A 17,134-nucleotide genomic window follows, 5' to 3' on the forward strand; every position below is an offset into this window, starting at 1 on the left:
CTGCACTTATCAAAATAATTCTACCAAGGAAGCAACTAAAAAGTTAGGCTAAAACTAACACAGCATGTTTTTATCTGTAATATTAACAACAGGCTTTCAAACTAAAACTTGGAGTGATAAGTGGATACTCTGGCAAATATTAAAATAGGCAGCAGTGAACCAGAAGTCACTGATTCAAATCTCACCTCTGCCGTGCACTCATTAGATGTCTTAGGCAAGTCATTCCCTCTCAGCCTCAGTCCCTCACATGTAATATGATGGTAATCACATCAAGCAGGCCAGTACTATTTTAAGGATCATTGAAATAATGTATGGGAAGAACTTTGAACATACTAAATTACATCACTTTTAAGATTGCAGTTTAGTCCCTGCCGCTTTCTCCAAGATGCTTAGGGTAGTATACATGTGAGGTCAGACTGAAAGGTAGCAACTGGTCCAAGGCCACCCAGTGTGAGCTTCATGGCTGAGTGGGGATCTGATTTACAATTTTCCCAGGCCTAGTCAGACAAACTAAGCTCATGCTAAGTATCAATAAATTCTATATAACACTTTTAAAAAGAAGTTAACTGCTGATGGTAAACATTTTTGTTGGCCTAACTTTTCAACTTCCTCTTTCATTCTTGGAATTTACTCAGGAGGGGGTGCGGAAGAGTGCTAAAAATGCAGTTGTCAGCATAATCCCATATACTCCCCTCTACCCCAGTATTTTTTGTGATTTTCAGTTAAGTTCTATACTTGTTTAGCATTGCCAGAAACACTATTCATACCCTCTCTATACATGCAAAGAAATCACATGGTGCAGGAGTCACAGGATTGTACTACTTGAGCCAGCAGGTGGGGGAAAGCTTCTTGCACATAGAAAAGTACTGCGTCAGAAGGCTGGAATCTATCCATCCTGTTAATTTTGTATATGTAATAAGTTGGGCTTTTTGCATGGCAGGGACGGAGAAAGAGGAAAATCTAAATGGGTACAGTGTTTAGATCAGCAAAAAGAAAAAGAAAACTCAAGACAATTAAGGCTATTCATTTCCATCTGCTTTTGCATCTTCCCTTTTCTAACCCTCCAGACTCTACCCAATCACAATTTCCCTAAATCCTTAGAACAGGATTGTTAGAAATGTTCTTCACCATGAGCTTAAATTTTGCTACCCCCCCCATTCTCTCAGTGACTCACATTAGAGGTAATTTTATGTACATGATGTACTGATGGGTGGAATACCCTTTTGTAGTTTAACATAATACACCTGTATCTGTTCTTTTTAACTCTATTTTCATTCAGGTAAAGGAAAAGATCAACTATCAGTGCTTAATGAATACACCTGTTTAGGCTGAACTTCCATACTGATTTCAGGGTCACTGACTGCATTGCCCAAAGGATTCCCAGCTGAATTCTGATTTACTATAAGACAGGGATGATGTAACCAACAGGAAAATGGCTTAAGATGTGGCAGGAGGTTGAGTTCTGAACCGGATTTTACAGTGAAGAGCTAAATAGTTTGAATACTATTCACACTGGATTTTCAAAATTCAGATTTTCATGCTGCAATTGTCTGGATTCCCAAGTCAAATTAGGGACCAATTAAAACTGTATTGCAAAAAGAAGGATAGCTTGTCAAAGCTACTGCTATGTAGGCATGCCAAGAGTTCAATCCCCTGGCTAAACAATTTGTGTCCATCTGAAGTCACCCCAGACTTACTGAGGAGCATCCAGCAGCTCTTTCTTCTCCAAGTCCACCGCACTCAGGCTACTCTCAGGAAAAGGAAGGGTACAACTGCATGCAAGAACTTGGGAAAGTACAAGATGCCAGACCTCCCTAGGTAAGGAAAAGCGGGCCTGAAGTGAACCTGCCTAGACATGTCAGAATACACTAGCTACCAAATGTAATGGCTTCACAGAAGACTGAAAGCTTAGAATGGGCCTTTCTGTGGGAATTGTTTCATATTTGCCACACTTCATATTCAGGTCTACAGCCCATATGTGTATACTTGGAAACCAGCACCACTGAGTTCAAAGGGACTTACTCCCTAGTAACTGTGCATGGATTGAATCCTGAGCCTACAATTCTAACAAAAGCTGCAGGTGTTGCCTCCTTTTACATATGTTTTTTTACAAAGATCTATGAAATTTACTGATAAAGAGTTGTCTCCTTCTTGGTCTCAAATTACAAGTTCCATTATTGGCCAAATAATGTGCTAAACACACTGTATTTTCCTTAAAAGGAGGGATTTTAACACATCTAATGTATATTGCATACTCTAGAACAGTATGGCGAAATATATTTATAGGTCCTATTAAGTAAAACGTTTCCAAAAAAAATTACCTGTATTTTTCTTTCCAAATTCAGAGTAGAAGTCTTTGTCCACTGGCTCTGGGGATGGTGTCCTTGCCAGTAGTGAGAGCACTGCCATAAGGTGTTGAATAAAAGCATGAGTGCTATAACTGTCTCTGGTTAGACAAGTTAATATATGTTCAGCTGAACGCCCTGAAAACAAGACAGAATCAAATGTGCTTCAAGTCCTATTACAATTTTGCAACATTTTGTGTAGGTTTCTTTCTGTTTAACAGAGGCTATATGTCCACTGGGCCAAATCTTAGGTTTTTATTAGCAGGGTTTGTCTGTTTCCTTCCTAAACATTCAATACCAAACCTCTGATGAGCACTGCCCCACTGTACAGGCACAACAGCAACAATTCTTTGAAAATCACACTTTTACCGGCAAGATGTCTCTACTAAAACTAGACATTTTCAGTAAAATGCGCCAGTGTTTGAAAACGTGCAGAACTTTAGCTGTGCCAATGCTAAACTAATGCCAGGCATGCTATAGATAACTCTCATTAACTGAGTATATAAGACCAAATGGTTATGATAAACTGGACTTACAGGCACTATCAGTGCACTGATACTTTTCAGGAGCTTATGAGTTTGATGGTGGGAGGGGAACAGAAGGAGGAAAGAGAAAGGGAAATGGAAAATAAATTTACTTACCAGCAAGTCGAAAATACTGGTCAAAGAGTCCAATGTTCACTGAGTGGAGATCATTTAATTTTAGGACCAAGCAGTAAGAGAGATGGAAAGAACTGAATTCACAGTCCAATTGTCCATTGCTCCAAAAATCTGTTAAATTGATTATTGGATAGTATTTAAGAAATCTGGTAATTTTATGAGAAGAAATCTGAAGGTCGTTTTAAGATCTCAGAAGAGAAGGTTCACTAGTCAGTGCAACATTTTTTTTTTACAAAAAATAGAAATAACCCCCTACTAAAGTTGGAACTTTGTATTGCCCTAGCAAAAATGGGTTCCCTACCCATGTCTGCTGAGGTAACAGGAGTACAGTGGCACTTTGGGTTACAGACGCTTCAGGTTACAGACTCCGCTAACCCAGAAATAGTACCTCGGGTTAAGAACTTTGCTTCAGGATGAGAACAGAAATCGCGCAGCAGCGGCGCAGCAGCAGCAGGAGGCCCCATTAGCTAAAGTGGTGCTTCAGGTTAAGAACAGTTTCAGGTTAAGAACGGGCCTCCAGAACGAATTAAGTACTTAACCCGAGGTACCACTGTAATAGCATTTGTAAAGGAAAATAAACAAGCAGCAACCACTGATGCACTCCCTGCTCTCCTCTGCAGACCACTCCCCAATTCTATTTTGCCCTTGCAGCTAGCTGCTGGTGGTGGTGGTGGTGGGGAGGTAGTTGAATACAGTCTTGTGGGGAAGGGTTATGTGGAGAATTCACAGATCAGCAAACTTAAGAACTATTTTTCCACCTGCCAGTTCTCTTTTGCAAATGCCTCCTTATCCCCCCTGCATTAGAATTACAAGAAAAACACAGTGTTCTCAAACCTCCTTGCCTCATGGCATGCAGTTCTGTTCCAAGAGTGGCCTTAAATAATTATTTAACATTGAAAAAAGGTAATGAATCACCTTTTCGTATCTTATAACCCCAATGCCATTTTTTTGCACTTGTGGGAAATCATGGCACACACAGAGGTTATTCTGGGGGAGCGGGGATCCTTCCAAAGGATACCACCCATTCTAATTCATTAGTCAAAATCGTTCATCATACAATGAATGTCAAGAATACGGAAGTTGCTCCAGTCTAAAATCACTTCTCCTTGAAAACATTATTAGAAGCCAGGGATTATATATTCTGCCTTACCGAAGTGGCGTTCGTTAGAATGACTCACGGAATCGTCTAACAAGAAGTAAATAGCTTTAGTTGAGAGCAGAACACAAGCTGTCGCTTCCATATCAGGAGCTTTATAAAACAGAACAGATGACCACATGAGGTGCCTCAGCTCTTCGTTTTCCACCTAAAATATTGACAACACAATTAATCAACTATTTTAAGTGTCTGGATGCAGTTTCATCGTCAACAGTTATAAAATGTGAGTCCTTTCTAACCCACTTTACTAAATGTTCATATTCAATTGCTGGAGAGTATAGCTTCAGTTTGGGAAGATATTCATACAATCGTAGAGTTGGAAAGCCTGTTTGCCACTGGAAATCTCCCCTATTGATATAACAAACTGAGGACTGATTAAACATGTGGAGCAAGAATTCCTGTGGATCCACATTTTCCTACTGTTTGTGGTTTTGGTTTGCATCCATCAGTATTATGAAATACTCTTTAACATCCAGAGTTTTTACCATTGGACCCAAGAGTGTTCCCATTTTCAGACTTTTAAAGTAACTGAGGTGCCCATTAGTTAATACATATACTGTACCAAAGTTTAGCTCACAATTGGTGGAAGCGGAATAATAATTTTGATGCTGCTGTGATGAGTGAACCCAAATGGTCAAATCATCATCATCATCATCAACAACAACAGAATATTCACAACTGTTGAGAGTTGTGGGAGTTAGTTCTTTAAAATGCAACTTGTAAATATGATAGATTTATTGTCCTTGCTGTTGTCTGGTCTATTTGATTTTAGAGCAATAAAAAATCCAATCTATTGCCATATGATCTTATAATATTAACGATAGTAAAATCAGAAGTCATCAGCACTATTTCTATTATCATTTTCTCCCTCCACAGAAAAAACTGTTATGTAAGACAAAATGTATCCTAAACATATATTGCGCATGAAAATTCATGCCACCATAAACCAATTAGTTTTCAATGTGCTAGAGGACAATTTAGCTTTTTTGCATCAGAATAACATGACTAGACTTCTGGAACCTCTACCATCAGGAATGTCCCTTCCCTGTGTATTGTACAATACCTCAGCAATGCTGCTGTGGAAAAATTCCATAATGGATTTTCCCTTTAGCCCAGCCACATACTGAAGAGATGAAGAGACTGGAAGGTGCACAGGTATTTGGTTCTCTTCAGTAATTTTCTGCACCAGAAATTCAGATGGATACAGAGATGAGAATGGCAAATGTGGCTTGCATAAGCTGGGAACAAAGAGAGATGAATATATACTGTCAGAGGCAAACCCAAATGAATGAAACACAATTTCATTCAAACTTACAGACTCAGATTTGAAAGGAACCTTGGTGGTGAACTAGTCCAATTTCCTGCTTAGTGCAGGATGCAACTACAGACTCACTGAAAGATGATTGTCCCGCCTCTGCTTAAAATACTTCCTATCAAGATCTCAGGATCATGATCCTTAATGACCCATAAACTTGAAAAGTTTATGTTAAAGGGTCCTAGGTGTCTTAGCTGATCACAGCTGAACAGGAGCCAACAGTGTGATGCAGTCGCTTAAAGACTAAACAAATCACAAGCTTACCCTTAAACCCATCCCTTTGCCTCCTGCACTTTTATACGACTGACCATACATTAATTGTGCAGTTTTAACACCCTGGCGCATCTTAACTGTTTTACTTATTGGAACTCTTCCCAAGATGTACACCTCCTCTGTAATATTGTGCAGCATTTTGTAAACCGCAAGAGACAGAGGTCATCAAACTGGCAATTTATAGAATACTCGTTGCTCACTTCACTGCAAGCCTTCTTCACGGACAAGAAGTTCTCACTAGCTCTTTTTCAGCACATGATTACAATGACACAACAGGGAGGAAGGTGACCAACTTGTTGGCCCAGTCCTCTCCATCACATTTCTGTCAATTAGCTCTGCAGCCCACTATGCATTTGAGGGCTAAGTTCTGAACTGGGGAGCCTGCCACACCAGAGTAGGCTCCGTGTGATTTAGAAGCTTCATCTTCCAGGAGTCTAAATCATACAGAGAACCTGCACGAGTAGAAGAGCAGCAGAAGTCCAGACCCTGGCATGCAGCTGAAAAACAAAAATATGCCAGAAAGCTGGGGCCTACAGGTTTGTTCCCATCTTCCCATACTGCAATATATGGCTAAATTTTTGGAGATGGCTAGTATAAACAGTTATCCTCACCTTGCAGTTTGGCCATGTCTCTTGGAGTCCCAGAGAGGGTTTCTTACAGATTCTGCTTTGAAAATAATTATAGTTTTGATGTCTTGTAAAAGTGTCCTCAGAAGACCGTAGATTCTTAGAAAACGGAATTTTTCATGAGGTAGGACAAATACAGCTGTGACAAATCTGTAGCCAACGAGCAATTCAAGCACATGGCCATCTGAAAACGAACCTTCTTGCTGAATAGAATGGCTGACAGGGTGCAAGAGAACAGAAGCTAGTGGAATCCTGCTCAGCTTGAATATGCTCCTTGCGTTCTCAGAGTCTATGTATTTACCTGGCAGTACATTAAAGTCAACTTGAACGATGTGTAGGTGTTGGGGTGTTAGAAATATCCAACAGGGATGGAACATGCAGTGGCCCTCTTCAGCAGATTTATGAAATGTTGAATAAAGTGCAGAACAACCGACGTGTTTAGAGGAAGTTTTGCCATCACTGGCAGATTCTAGCTGACACAAGACTTTCTGAGCATCAGCTTTATTACGGCAGAAAAGGTAGGCAGGGAAACATCCCTTTATCTCTGTGTTTTCAGATGAAATGTGATAAAATCCCATAAGCTGGTAGACAAATTCTTGCAAACTTGCTTTGCCACAGTACAGTACAGAACTTGTTAAAGCAGGCATACAGCTCTGAGAGCGAGACATATGTAAACAGGAATAGAAATCTTGCAGATTCTGAGAGTCCGAAACAACAAACAAGCAGGTATCACCATTATTTACCTTGAGTGTCAAACATATTTCTGGTATTAAAAAGCCAAATTCTGTAAGGTCAGAATATGGAAAGCACAGTGCTAATTTCAAGGCAGAAAGAATATTCTGGCAGTTTCCTTTGGGATCTTGAGGGATTTCAAATACAGCTACCACACTATTGGTCAAAACCAAACAGGAAGCAAACTGCTTGAGTCCTTTATGAACCTGAATACAAAAGCTCCAGAGAACTTTGACTATGTCATCCGGCTCTGTTTTTGTGCTGTCAGAAGCTATTTGCACAATATCTGATGTAGGGATGAACTCAAATACATTGTCCCCTTCATGAAGCCCCATTTCAAAATAGCCATCTTCAGTATCTGCAACTCTGGAATCACTCAAAAGGTTCCCTGTATTTTGAGTTTCCACTGAGAAAGAGGGTGCACTTTCCACAGCATCTGCTATCAAAGCAGAGAGATGTTGCACAAAATCCTGATTTGTGGCAGTGTACGACATACAGGTGAAAGGCAGGATGACAGTATCAAGAGAGTCGGGCAAGGCATCAGGTTCTTCTTTTGAATGGCCCAAGCTTTATTAAAAAACAGAAAACTGTATTAATCCAAGTTCAAAAATAATCATCCTATTTCCAAGTCTCACTCTGGTGTCTCTTCATTACTAAAATATTTAAAATACAAGTATATGTATTATTGTTGTTAATTATTATTATATGTAATGAGGCAATGGCATTTGAGATAAAAGTAGACGGTTGCTGAACGTAAGCACAGGTATGCATTCATTCAGCTGGTCCTTACAAACCATTTCGAGTGTGTACAGAGTCCATCCTGACCTCAACTTGCCCCATCTGCATTTTTTGGAGCTGCTTCCTGTACTTCCTGTTTCACACTTCTGCTTTAAACAGGAAGTATAGGGAGCTCCCAGGCAGATGAACCCCCTTAAGTCTTCACAACTTTATTTCTCCTCTCTTTACAGTGATCTCTAGCAGCTACAAGTTTTGAATGCATGCAAATGTTCAACAGGTAGAAGTGGAAATCAAAATGAAACATCACTCTCACCACATGTGATGGGCATTTTCATATTTGTTGGAAGAGTCCAACTGAGAAGCAGGTACCTTGAAAGAGAAGGGAATCAGAATAAATAAGTCACACTCTGATGCATCTGTAAAATTTGCCCCTGGTACTGCACAACTGAAGGGCAGTACATTCTTGCGTTTGCCATCGGCCAGGGGACTAAGGGCCGCTGGGAGGCTGCTCCTACTGACTCCCAAGTAGAGAGTAATGGACAAGAGGGAGATCAGACGGTCCCCACGCATTGCATGCAACTGCAGGGAGCTTGCTTTGCCAGTGCTTGCTGGAAAGAACACTTACAAGAACTTTTTAACTAAGAAGTGAGGTCTCTTTGCTCCTCCCTTCCAATCACTTTTCTTTTTGTGTTTTTAAGATTGTAAGCCTGAATCATTGATTGCTTTAAGAGCAGGAAAAAGTATTAAAGTGAAGAAACAAACACACAAAAGGAGACACGATAATCTAGTAAAATGTGGGCCTAGTCACTTAACAACCTTAACATAGTTCAAAAGGTTAAAATGGCTCAATAACTAGCTGAACTGTGGGCTATAATATGGTTGCCATAAATTCTGATTATCCCAGACATTACTGGGATTTCAATGGTTTTTTGTGTCGTCGTCCCCGCCCCCCGAAAAGGGAATGTGTCAAGTTCTTTGGCATTTAAAAAAAAAGTTAATTTGTGTCCGGATTTTCACTTCTTGAAATATGGCAATCCTAGATAACCCGTTTAACTTTAAAATGACTTTAATAAGCATCACTTGAAGCATCTGGAGTAGCTAGTGATTGCTCTGAATAGTGCTTTCCCCCTTTAAAGCAGAATGGCATGTATAGGCTTTGTTGTTCTTCAGTGCAACATGGCAAGTCAACAGGCAGCTCTTTGCAAGTCCTGATAATTAGCTGATCATCCACATAGGAACCTGCAGTCATTGTGATGCCAGGATACTGACAACCGGGTGCATCGGCTACCTACTTAACTTTGCCTATGAGGGAAGTTGAGAGAAGATAGGTTCTGGCCCACCAAGCAGATATAGTTCCCCACCCTTGCTATAGGTAGAAGACATGCCTGCTGAATTGCTTATCATTCAGTGAATACAGCCGATTTCCTTGTATCAGGAGTTTACAAGCAAACCTCAGGAAAAGAAAAATTGTTTGCTTTTTTAAAATAGCCATGATATTGTTTCCTCATGTCATTTTTTGCGTCTGTCTGTCTCTCTCTCTCTCTCTCTCTCTCACACACACACACACAAAATTACAAATTCACTAAAGCAGAAAGATTATCTAACATATGGACAGCTATTTGAAATACGTTTCCAGTCAGCCATCTTGCTGAAATCTTATTCCAGTTTTCTCAGACATGGCATTCAGGTTTGAGTGGGCTACAGACTTAGCTGGTTTATGACAAAAACGATCTCAGAAAATGAGCCATTACCTGATTTCTGCTTCCCAGGCCAGGTGTTTCAGAGCATCTTTGAGTAACTGTATGGCTTGTAGGAGTCGAACTACTTGATGAGAAACTGCTGGCTAGGACTGTTTTTCTAAAAGTTATTTCTAGAACAGATAAAAAAAAAACAGTTATTGAACACCACTGATGAAAAAACAAGCAAATGTGATTTGAAATATACTAAATAATATTAACTTTCACATGCTTTAGAAAGAAAATGCATTGTATTTCAAGCATACATTTATACAATGTCATCCTGTGCTTGAGATTACTTAGAGAAATGCACATCCATCAACTAACAGGCCTATCTGACATACTGATAATTATAATTAAATTATAATTTAACAATAATTACTGAATATGCAGGTTCATCAGAAGCTTGGAATCTTATTACTTCCCACCCAGGCTGCTGCATTTATGCTTGACGGAAGCAAATGATCTCAATGGAGCTGCAGTCTTCCACTGAAATAACTGGGCTGCTGAAATGTGCGAAAGGCTTGGACTGCAGTTCAGATTGTGTCAGATTTGAAGTCATTTAAATAATTTTATGTCATTCAGATCAAAATTAGGGAGGCATCCATTTGTCCACTGCATTCATCCTTTTCCCTATTGCATATGTGAGCCCATGTTTGGCATTTTCCATCACTGCCCCCCCCCAAACTGTCCCATGACTGGCCAGCTGGACTCCCAGGAGGGCTGTGAGTGGAGAGTGCGCTCAGGGAAGGAATTCATGTACTGAACAAGGCTAACTGGACTGGGTATTATATATATTTATTTGCAGCTCTCTTCTACATATAACCTCAAGCACTCAAGAGAACAATAATTGTTAAAATCAGAAGACAAATGGAAATATTTTTAGCTGTCAATGTTTTTATAGTAATCGTAGCCATACATTCATGTGAAATGATCCTTGGTTGTGGGTATGAAGTAAGGCTAACAGCCCGATCTAACTGTGTTTGCTCAGAAGTGAGAACAAATTATTACAGTGGGATGCGGTAGCAGAATAATCCTAAGCATGTTTACTCAGAAGCAAGTCCCGCTGAAGACTGCTTCTCTAGTAAATGTGCTTAGGATGGCAGTCTAGAAGTGTCATGTAATTTAGTTTCAGAATTTCTTTTGTATTTCCTATTAATTTGCAACCAAAAAATTTGGTTTTCAAACCCCTTAAAAATTTGAATGTGTAACATCACACATTGATATTTCTTTAAAAGAAGACCCCTACAGTTTACCTGTTCATTATGAAAAAAAAAAATCTGAATTCTGATAGTAGTTAAGGAAGCTGAAGAAATATTTGTGCTTTTCTGTTTCCTGTAAAAAATATTTAAATCTTGGATTTCCTGCAAAAAGGCTGTTTTCCTGTAACACTTGATATGATTAATACTTTATGGAAACAGATGGTGTCACAAAAACATCAGCAGTTGTTTCAGAAAATAAAATGGCAGAACACATGTCCATCCTTGGAAGTTTCAACCCGAAAGACTGTTACAAACAGGGCCTCCGGTTTTAACAAAGAGATCTCTCCCAGCTCCACCTAGAGATGCCAGGGACCTCCTGGATGCAGAGCGGAGGCAGGTCACTGAGATATGACCTATTCCATATATATATGTCCATGACTTTGAATTTTGGCTACATTGATATTTGAAAAAGAACTTGTGAAAACTAGCAACATTAAAAAAACACACAAAAGCACATAATTTTGGAGGAAATACCTTGTACTGATAGAGGATGGAAGACAAGGAAAGATATTGCAACGACTTGCACATACAACATTTGGATATTTCCAAATTCCTACCGCAATCTTCTTAGTGTTTGAAGAAATGTGGTAAAATCTTTTCTACTTTATATTTTATTTGCTTGCAATAACCTATATAAATAAATTGAAGTATATTTACTGCTTATTTACTGCTTATGTAGTACTCTCAGCACGAGTAAGGTAAAGGTAAGGTAAATGTAAAGGATGCCTGGACATTTAAGTCCAGTCAAAGGAGACTATGGGGTTGTGGTGCTCATCTCGCTTTCAGGCCGAGGGAGCCAGCGTTTGTCCACAAACAGCTTTCCGGGTCATGTGGCCAGCATGACTAAACCACTTCTGGCACAACGGGACACTGTGACGAAAACAAGAGCGCATGGAAACACTGTTTACCTTCCTGCTGCAGTGGTACCTATTTATTTACTTGCACTGGCATGCTTTCGAACTTCTAGGTTGGCAGGAGCTGGGACAGAGCAATGGGAGCTCAGCCCATCACAGGGATTTGAACTGCCGACCTTCTCATCAGCAAGCCCAAGAGGCTCAGTGGTTTAGACCACAGCGGCACCTGCTTCCCTTTCACCACCAGTAGAGAGTTATGGGCTGATGAGAACACACAAAAGAGCCTGGTGGATCAGGCCAATGGCCTATCTAGTCCAGCATTCTGTTCTCACAGTGAGCACCCAGATGTCTGTGAGAAATCAGCAAGCATGACCTGAGCACAAGAGCACTCTTCTCCCTGTGGCTTCCAGTGACTGGTATTCAGAAGCAATACTGCCTCCAACTGATGTTGCCAAACCCCATTTCCCTGTAAAGAAATTCATGTATATCAATGCAGCCTAGAAAGGCAGAACCAAAAGGCCTGGCCATGCAGCATGATACATACATGATTACCTTGACTGGAGCTGACAGGACGAGGCAGAGAAGGAGAGGGAGGATGTACAGAAAGAGAAGAACAGTTTGATTTTGAACTGGCAGCAGAAAGCTTGGGATCTTCAGGGATCTGAGAAAGAAAAAATGAAGGGCTGGGAACAAAGGCTACAAAGCATCCCTATCTTGAATGACAACAAAGACAGATTTGTTAGCAAGCAGTAGGGCTGTGATAAATTAGATAATTTTAAAACACAGCTTCTTCGCCATAATACTGGATGTTGGCAATACTGCATTAACAGCACTTAAGATAAATTTTAAAAGTCAAGTGTATGAACACAAGTAAATTATCCACCTTTCAATGGACTAATTAACTTTAGTACCAGAAAGAAAATGTGAGGAATGTTTTCCCAAGAAACTCAAAAGTAAAACCCAAGAGTGAGAAGAAACCCATCAGTAACTGTTTCTTCCAATGGGCAATATTCAATGTTACTCATACTCAAAGCAGACCTAGTGAAATTCAGGGACGCCAACAAGATTCCCTGTGTATGGAACACTGGATGTGGATTGGGCCCCCTGCATACACACAACATGAATGCAACCTACTGAAAATAACTGCTGCTTATGTGTGTACATATATAAATTTAGCCTATCCTACCTCACAGGACTATTGCAAAGATAGAAAGGGTTGGGAGGGGAATGTACACAACCATGAGCTCCCAGGAGGAAAAGCAAGATACAAATATGCAAAAAATAAGCAACCAATACTCTAAGCATGTGCAGTTTCACAACTCTCAAAAAACACAAAACATTTTGACAACCTTGAGGAACAAAAAAACGTATCCATGTGTGCTATCAGTACAATCCATAGGAATTCTAACTTGCTGAAGCTGTGAAGTTCTGGATGATTTTATAGTTGTATCTGCAGATTCATTTTGTATATTCTATATTGTTGTTTTATGGTTACTGTATATTATCGTAATAAGCAACAGCCCAGCCATAATAAGCAGACCAGTTGTGGCTGCGGGGAGGGACATGGAAAATCAGGAGGCAGGGGGGAAGAGAATGACAATGACGACCTTGCAATATCACAATTTTTTTTCCAGTAAAGAGTAGTTTGATGTGTGTTTTATAATATAACCAAGACCACAGCCTGCTGCACATGGAGGATCAATACTTAGGGTTTAAAATAATATTTACCACTAAGCAGATAATTAAAAAACCTGTGTACTTTACATGTAGACCCCTAGAGATTTACGTCCCATTGAAATATGTTTAATACCCATTGTTCAATATTTTTATTATTCTTTATTTGTATTTCATTTCCTAACCACCTTCATCTGTGTAGATCACAGGGGCACTCCTTCATGTGTGTCACTCCCAAGTCAGTCAAAGCTTTATACACCAATGTAAGCAACATGGTAGCATACAGGCAGCAAGTGAAGCTCCCAGAGAACTGGTGTTCTATGATTCATCCTTCTAGGAACAGCATGCAGCAAACTTGCTATGGCATTCTGCACCTGTGGCATATTCTGGGTCAGATTCTGGGCAGCCCCACTATAATCTAGTTGTGCTAGAAGTTGCAATATTGCATGCTGATCACATTCTACAAAAGTTTCCCATCTCCTCATAGCTGTGCCAGTGGGGCATAACTCTAAACCATGATTTTGCATTATGTCCAAACACTATCAAGGAATGTCAGCAAAGTGAGGGAGAAGATATTGTCTAAATGGAAATTTCAGTATAGTGCGCAAAGAAATGTCTTCACACAGGCCACCACTTCCACATAATTTGATACATCATCTTGCCTCCTTCCTAAAAAAAGTTTAAAAGCATCCTATTGAACAGGTTTCATTATCCATCCATCTCTCACCTTTTTATCAGAGTTGTTCATTCTGCATTTTGCATCTTTTGCTTTTTGAATAGCCTTCAACACTTCCACAGTGTCAAGTTCTTTTTCAGTGGTCACAGTATAATCCAAACAGACCTGAAAAACCAAGGGACCAACCATAATAAATCTTCTACAATAAAGCAATTTGAATCCCATTAGCTTACCCAGACAAGATTAAATCAATGCAAAAGTTAAAACAAAGCCTTTAGAACTCAAGTACATATAGACAGATATCTCAACTTAAGATTGCTGCTTATCATATGAACTTGTTAAAATTGGCAAAGCAGATTTTAAACACTAGCCCAGTATAGCTAGCCCAGTACTGTCAATCCTGAGTGGTTGCACCTTTTTAAAGTCTCTCACACAGGTCTCTCCTACGACTGCTACTTGATAGTATAGTTAATTGGAGATACTGGGGATTGAATTTAGGACCTTTTTCATGAAAAGCTTGGGCTCTATCACTAAATTTTCATATGTTGTGGTTCCTACTCGTTTTATCAAGAAGTTTTATCATATGTCACACTGCTTCTCAAAAAAACATGCTGCTTTCACACTGTATATTATACAAAAGCAAAATGCCATCAAATGTTAAGTATGAGAACATTTACCTCTGAGGCTCTGTCCCCAAACTGAGCTAGCACTTTGGTCCTGTAATCGGGAATAATACTCAAAGGATTGTTGGATAAGACAACTTTTTCCAAGCACGGAAGACCACCTATATTCTTTATTTCATCAATCTGAAAAGAACAGGAATATAAAATAAATTCTTCCATATATTATTTTCTGATTGCTCTCTTTATAGTGATAGGCTGCAGATTGTAACTCTAAAACAGTTTATTAAAAATCCTATTCTGTGACAATAATAAATTAGAAGATATTTGCTGGTTCTGCACCAAAAGAGTGCAGATTTATGACTATGAGGGGCTAGGGAGACTGGAGGAATGGGTGGAAACAGGACTGAAGATTCCATCCAAACAAAATGAGCTTTTTACAAAAGGAAGGAAGGAAGGGCATACATTTCAATAACATACAATAATAAAGAAATAAATAAAGTGAGACAATACAACTGAAGTAAAATTAAAATTAAACATACTGTGCACACAAAAGCTAATTTGGGTAGTTTCATTCAAAATCCCAGAAAAGAGTTGCTTATTGGGGATAACATCCCTCCCATAAATTTTCCTTATTTTATTTTATTACATAATACAAATGTTTGAAATATACAGAAAACAAACAATGGCTTGTCTGTTTGACATCATGTGGTCCACAAATGAGTGGAGAAATTGCCATTGCAGAGAGATATAAGCTGAGCTGTTTAGTAGACGGAAGCTACACAATAAGGTTATAAATTTGCTCTCTTATTTAAAAAGGGGAAATAAAGATGCTCAGGATTCCATGGAGATGGACAGGAATCAGATTGCATGATTTGCAGTATGAGACCATGCTGATTTCTAGACCCCCAAAATAGTTACACATATTGTTTAACACTACTTTTTTCACTCAGTAAGACTTCTGAGTAAACATGTATATGATTGTGCCGCATAATACCTGGTCCACTTTGTTGTTGCTAAGATCCAGGTTGACTAAAGAATAGAGTTTGTTGAGGCCATTAAGTCTTTCCAGATGATTCCCTGCTAAATTCAGTGTTTTGATATTCCCAATTTTGGTATGAATACCTTCTAATGTTGCAAGTTTATTGTAGGATAGATCCAGATGAATGAGGTTGTACAGATGCTACAACAGAAAACAAGCAGATTACATGTTAATTTAATAGCATTTGTGCCATAAATTGACACCCCGAGGCTTTATAAAGTTGCTATTCATACACAGCAATTAAAGTGGTAATTCTATACAATTAACTTAATGGGCCTTATTTCTGAGCAGACATGCATACAATTGCAATGCTCACTTCCAAAATTGCACTGAAGACAGACTTACCAAGAGAAAGGTAATCAAGCAGGTTCAATATCAAATTATAAGCAAACATTTAAGGAACTAAACAAAAATACACACTATAATATTACCAAAGATGTCAAAGCTAACCTGTAAGTTTTCCACTAGTGGTACATCGTTGTGGCTTAAATCAAGAAATTCTATCTTCGGCATAAGTTTCTAAAACAAAGGAAGAGTAACCTTTCAGTGTGAATACTGAACACTGTTTGGAATCAGAACAACGACATGATTAGTGCTATGTTCCCAAAGGAATTTAGGAGTTCAATTTCTCAAGCAGAGCTCGAAGGCCACAAGGCACACCTCTTTTGAAAGTAAGGGAAATTTCAAAAGCAGTTTGCAATATAGCATAGCTCTCTGCAGTTCAACGGGGAAAATACAATTAGGCATGATCTTTGCCAAAGGTGTTCAGAAGCCTTGATCATTTTATAGCATACTATGAAATGATCAAGGCTTTTGGGCATCCCTGACAATGTTCAAAAGCCTTGATCATTTCATAATATGCTAGCATCAGTAAGTAAAACACATATATCACTCACTTCCTTTTAAAATTTGTCTGAATACATTTTATAAAATATGGTCTTACCACAGATTCATCAATTCGAGCTATGCTGTTGTGACTCATATCTAAGGTTGTTAAAGTTCTCCATGTTGGAATAACTGCGGTCACGGGACAACTGGAAGGTGCACCCTCTGGCTCCCACTGGTCAAATTCATAGGCCTCAGGAACTAGGACCTCCTGTTCAAAACACAGAGGAGAACGTTGAATGAAATTCTTTTTATTTCGACTTTTCTCCCTCCCCCAAAGGAGTTTTAGCCTTGTAAACCATTTCCCCTCAAGAATTATTATATGCAGAGATAAATTAAGCCTACATTTTAAAAGCCTGAGTTGTAAGATATTTCACCCAGAGTACTGTATGCAGTCACACTGCACCACACTGATTTTGGTGGGGTTACAAGTATAAATGCTTAGGGCTGAGCTGTAAAACCATCTCAATAAGACATCTCACAAAAACATGCTTACATTCATACATTCAAATTCTGAGTATAACTTTGTTACTTTGTGAAC

At 39.2% G+C, this 17,134-nt stretch overlaps 1 protein-coding gene across 1 annotated transcript in view; it reads right to left on the reverse strand.

The window, feature by feature from the left end:
- Nucleotides 1-17,134, reverse strand: part of NISCH (nischarin) — a 39,393-nt gene that overhangs the window by 1,679 nt on the left and 20,580 nt on the right. The window contains exons 8-20 of the mRNA XM_083603250.1: nt 16,652-16,804; nt 16,159-16,227; nt 15,664-15,849; nt 14,724-14,852; nt 14,098-14,211; nt 12,249-12,357; nt 9,596-9,714; nt 8,158-8,213; nt 6,360-7,673; nt 5,224-5,398; nt 4,155-4,308; nt 2,987-3,115; nt 2,322-2,483 (exon numbers count right to left, since the gene is read on the reverse strand). Of these exons, the coding sequence (XP_083459376.1) occupies nt 2,322-2,483; nt 2,987-3,115; nt 4,155-4,308; nt 5,224-5,398; nt 6,360-7,673; nt 8,158-8,213; nt 9,596-9,714; nt 12,249-12,357; nt 14,098-14,211; nt 14,724-14,852; nt 15,664-15,849; nt 16,159-16,227; nt 16,652-16,804 (2,869 nt within the window). The remainder of the gene's footprint in view (nt 1-2,321; nt 2,484-2,986; nt 3,116-4,154; nt 4,309-5,223; nt 5,399-6,359; nt 7,674-8,157; nt 8,214-9,595; nt 9,715-12,248; nt 12,358-14,097; nt 14,212-14,723; nt 14,853-15,663; nt 15,850-16,158; nt 16,228-16,651; nt 16,805-17,134) is intronic.

This window comes from Podarcis filfolensis (assembly GCF_964270895.1).
Source record: "Podarcis filfolensis genome assembly, chromosome: 2".
Taxonomy (NCBI): domain Eukaryota; kingdom Metazoa; phylum Chordata; class Lepidosauria; order Squamata; family Lacertidae; genus Podarcis; species Podarcis filfolensis.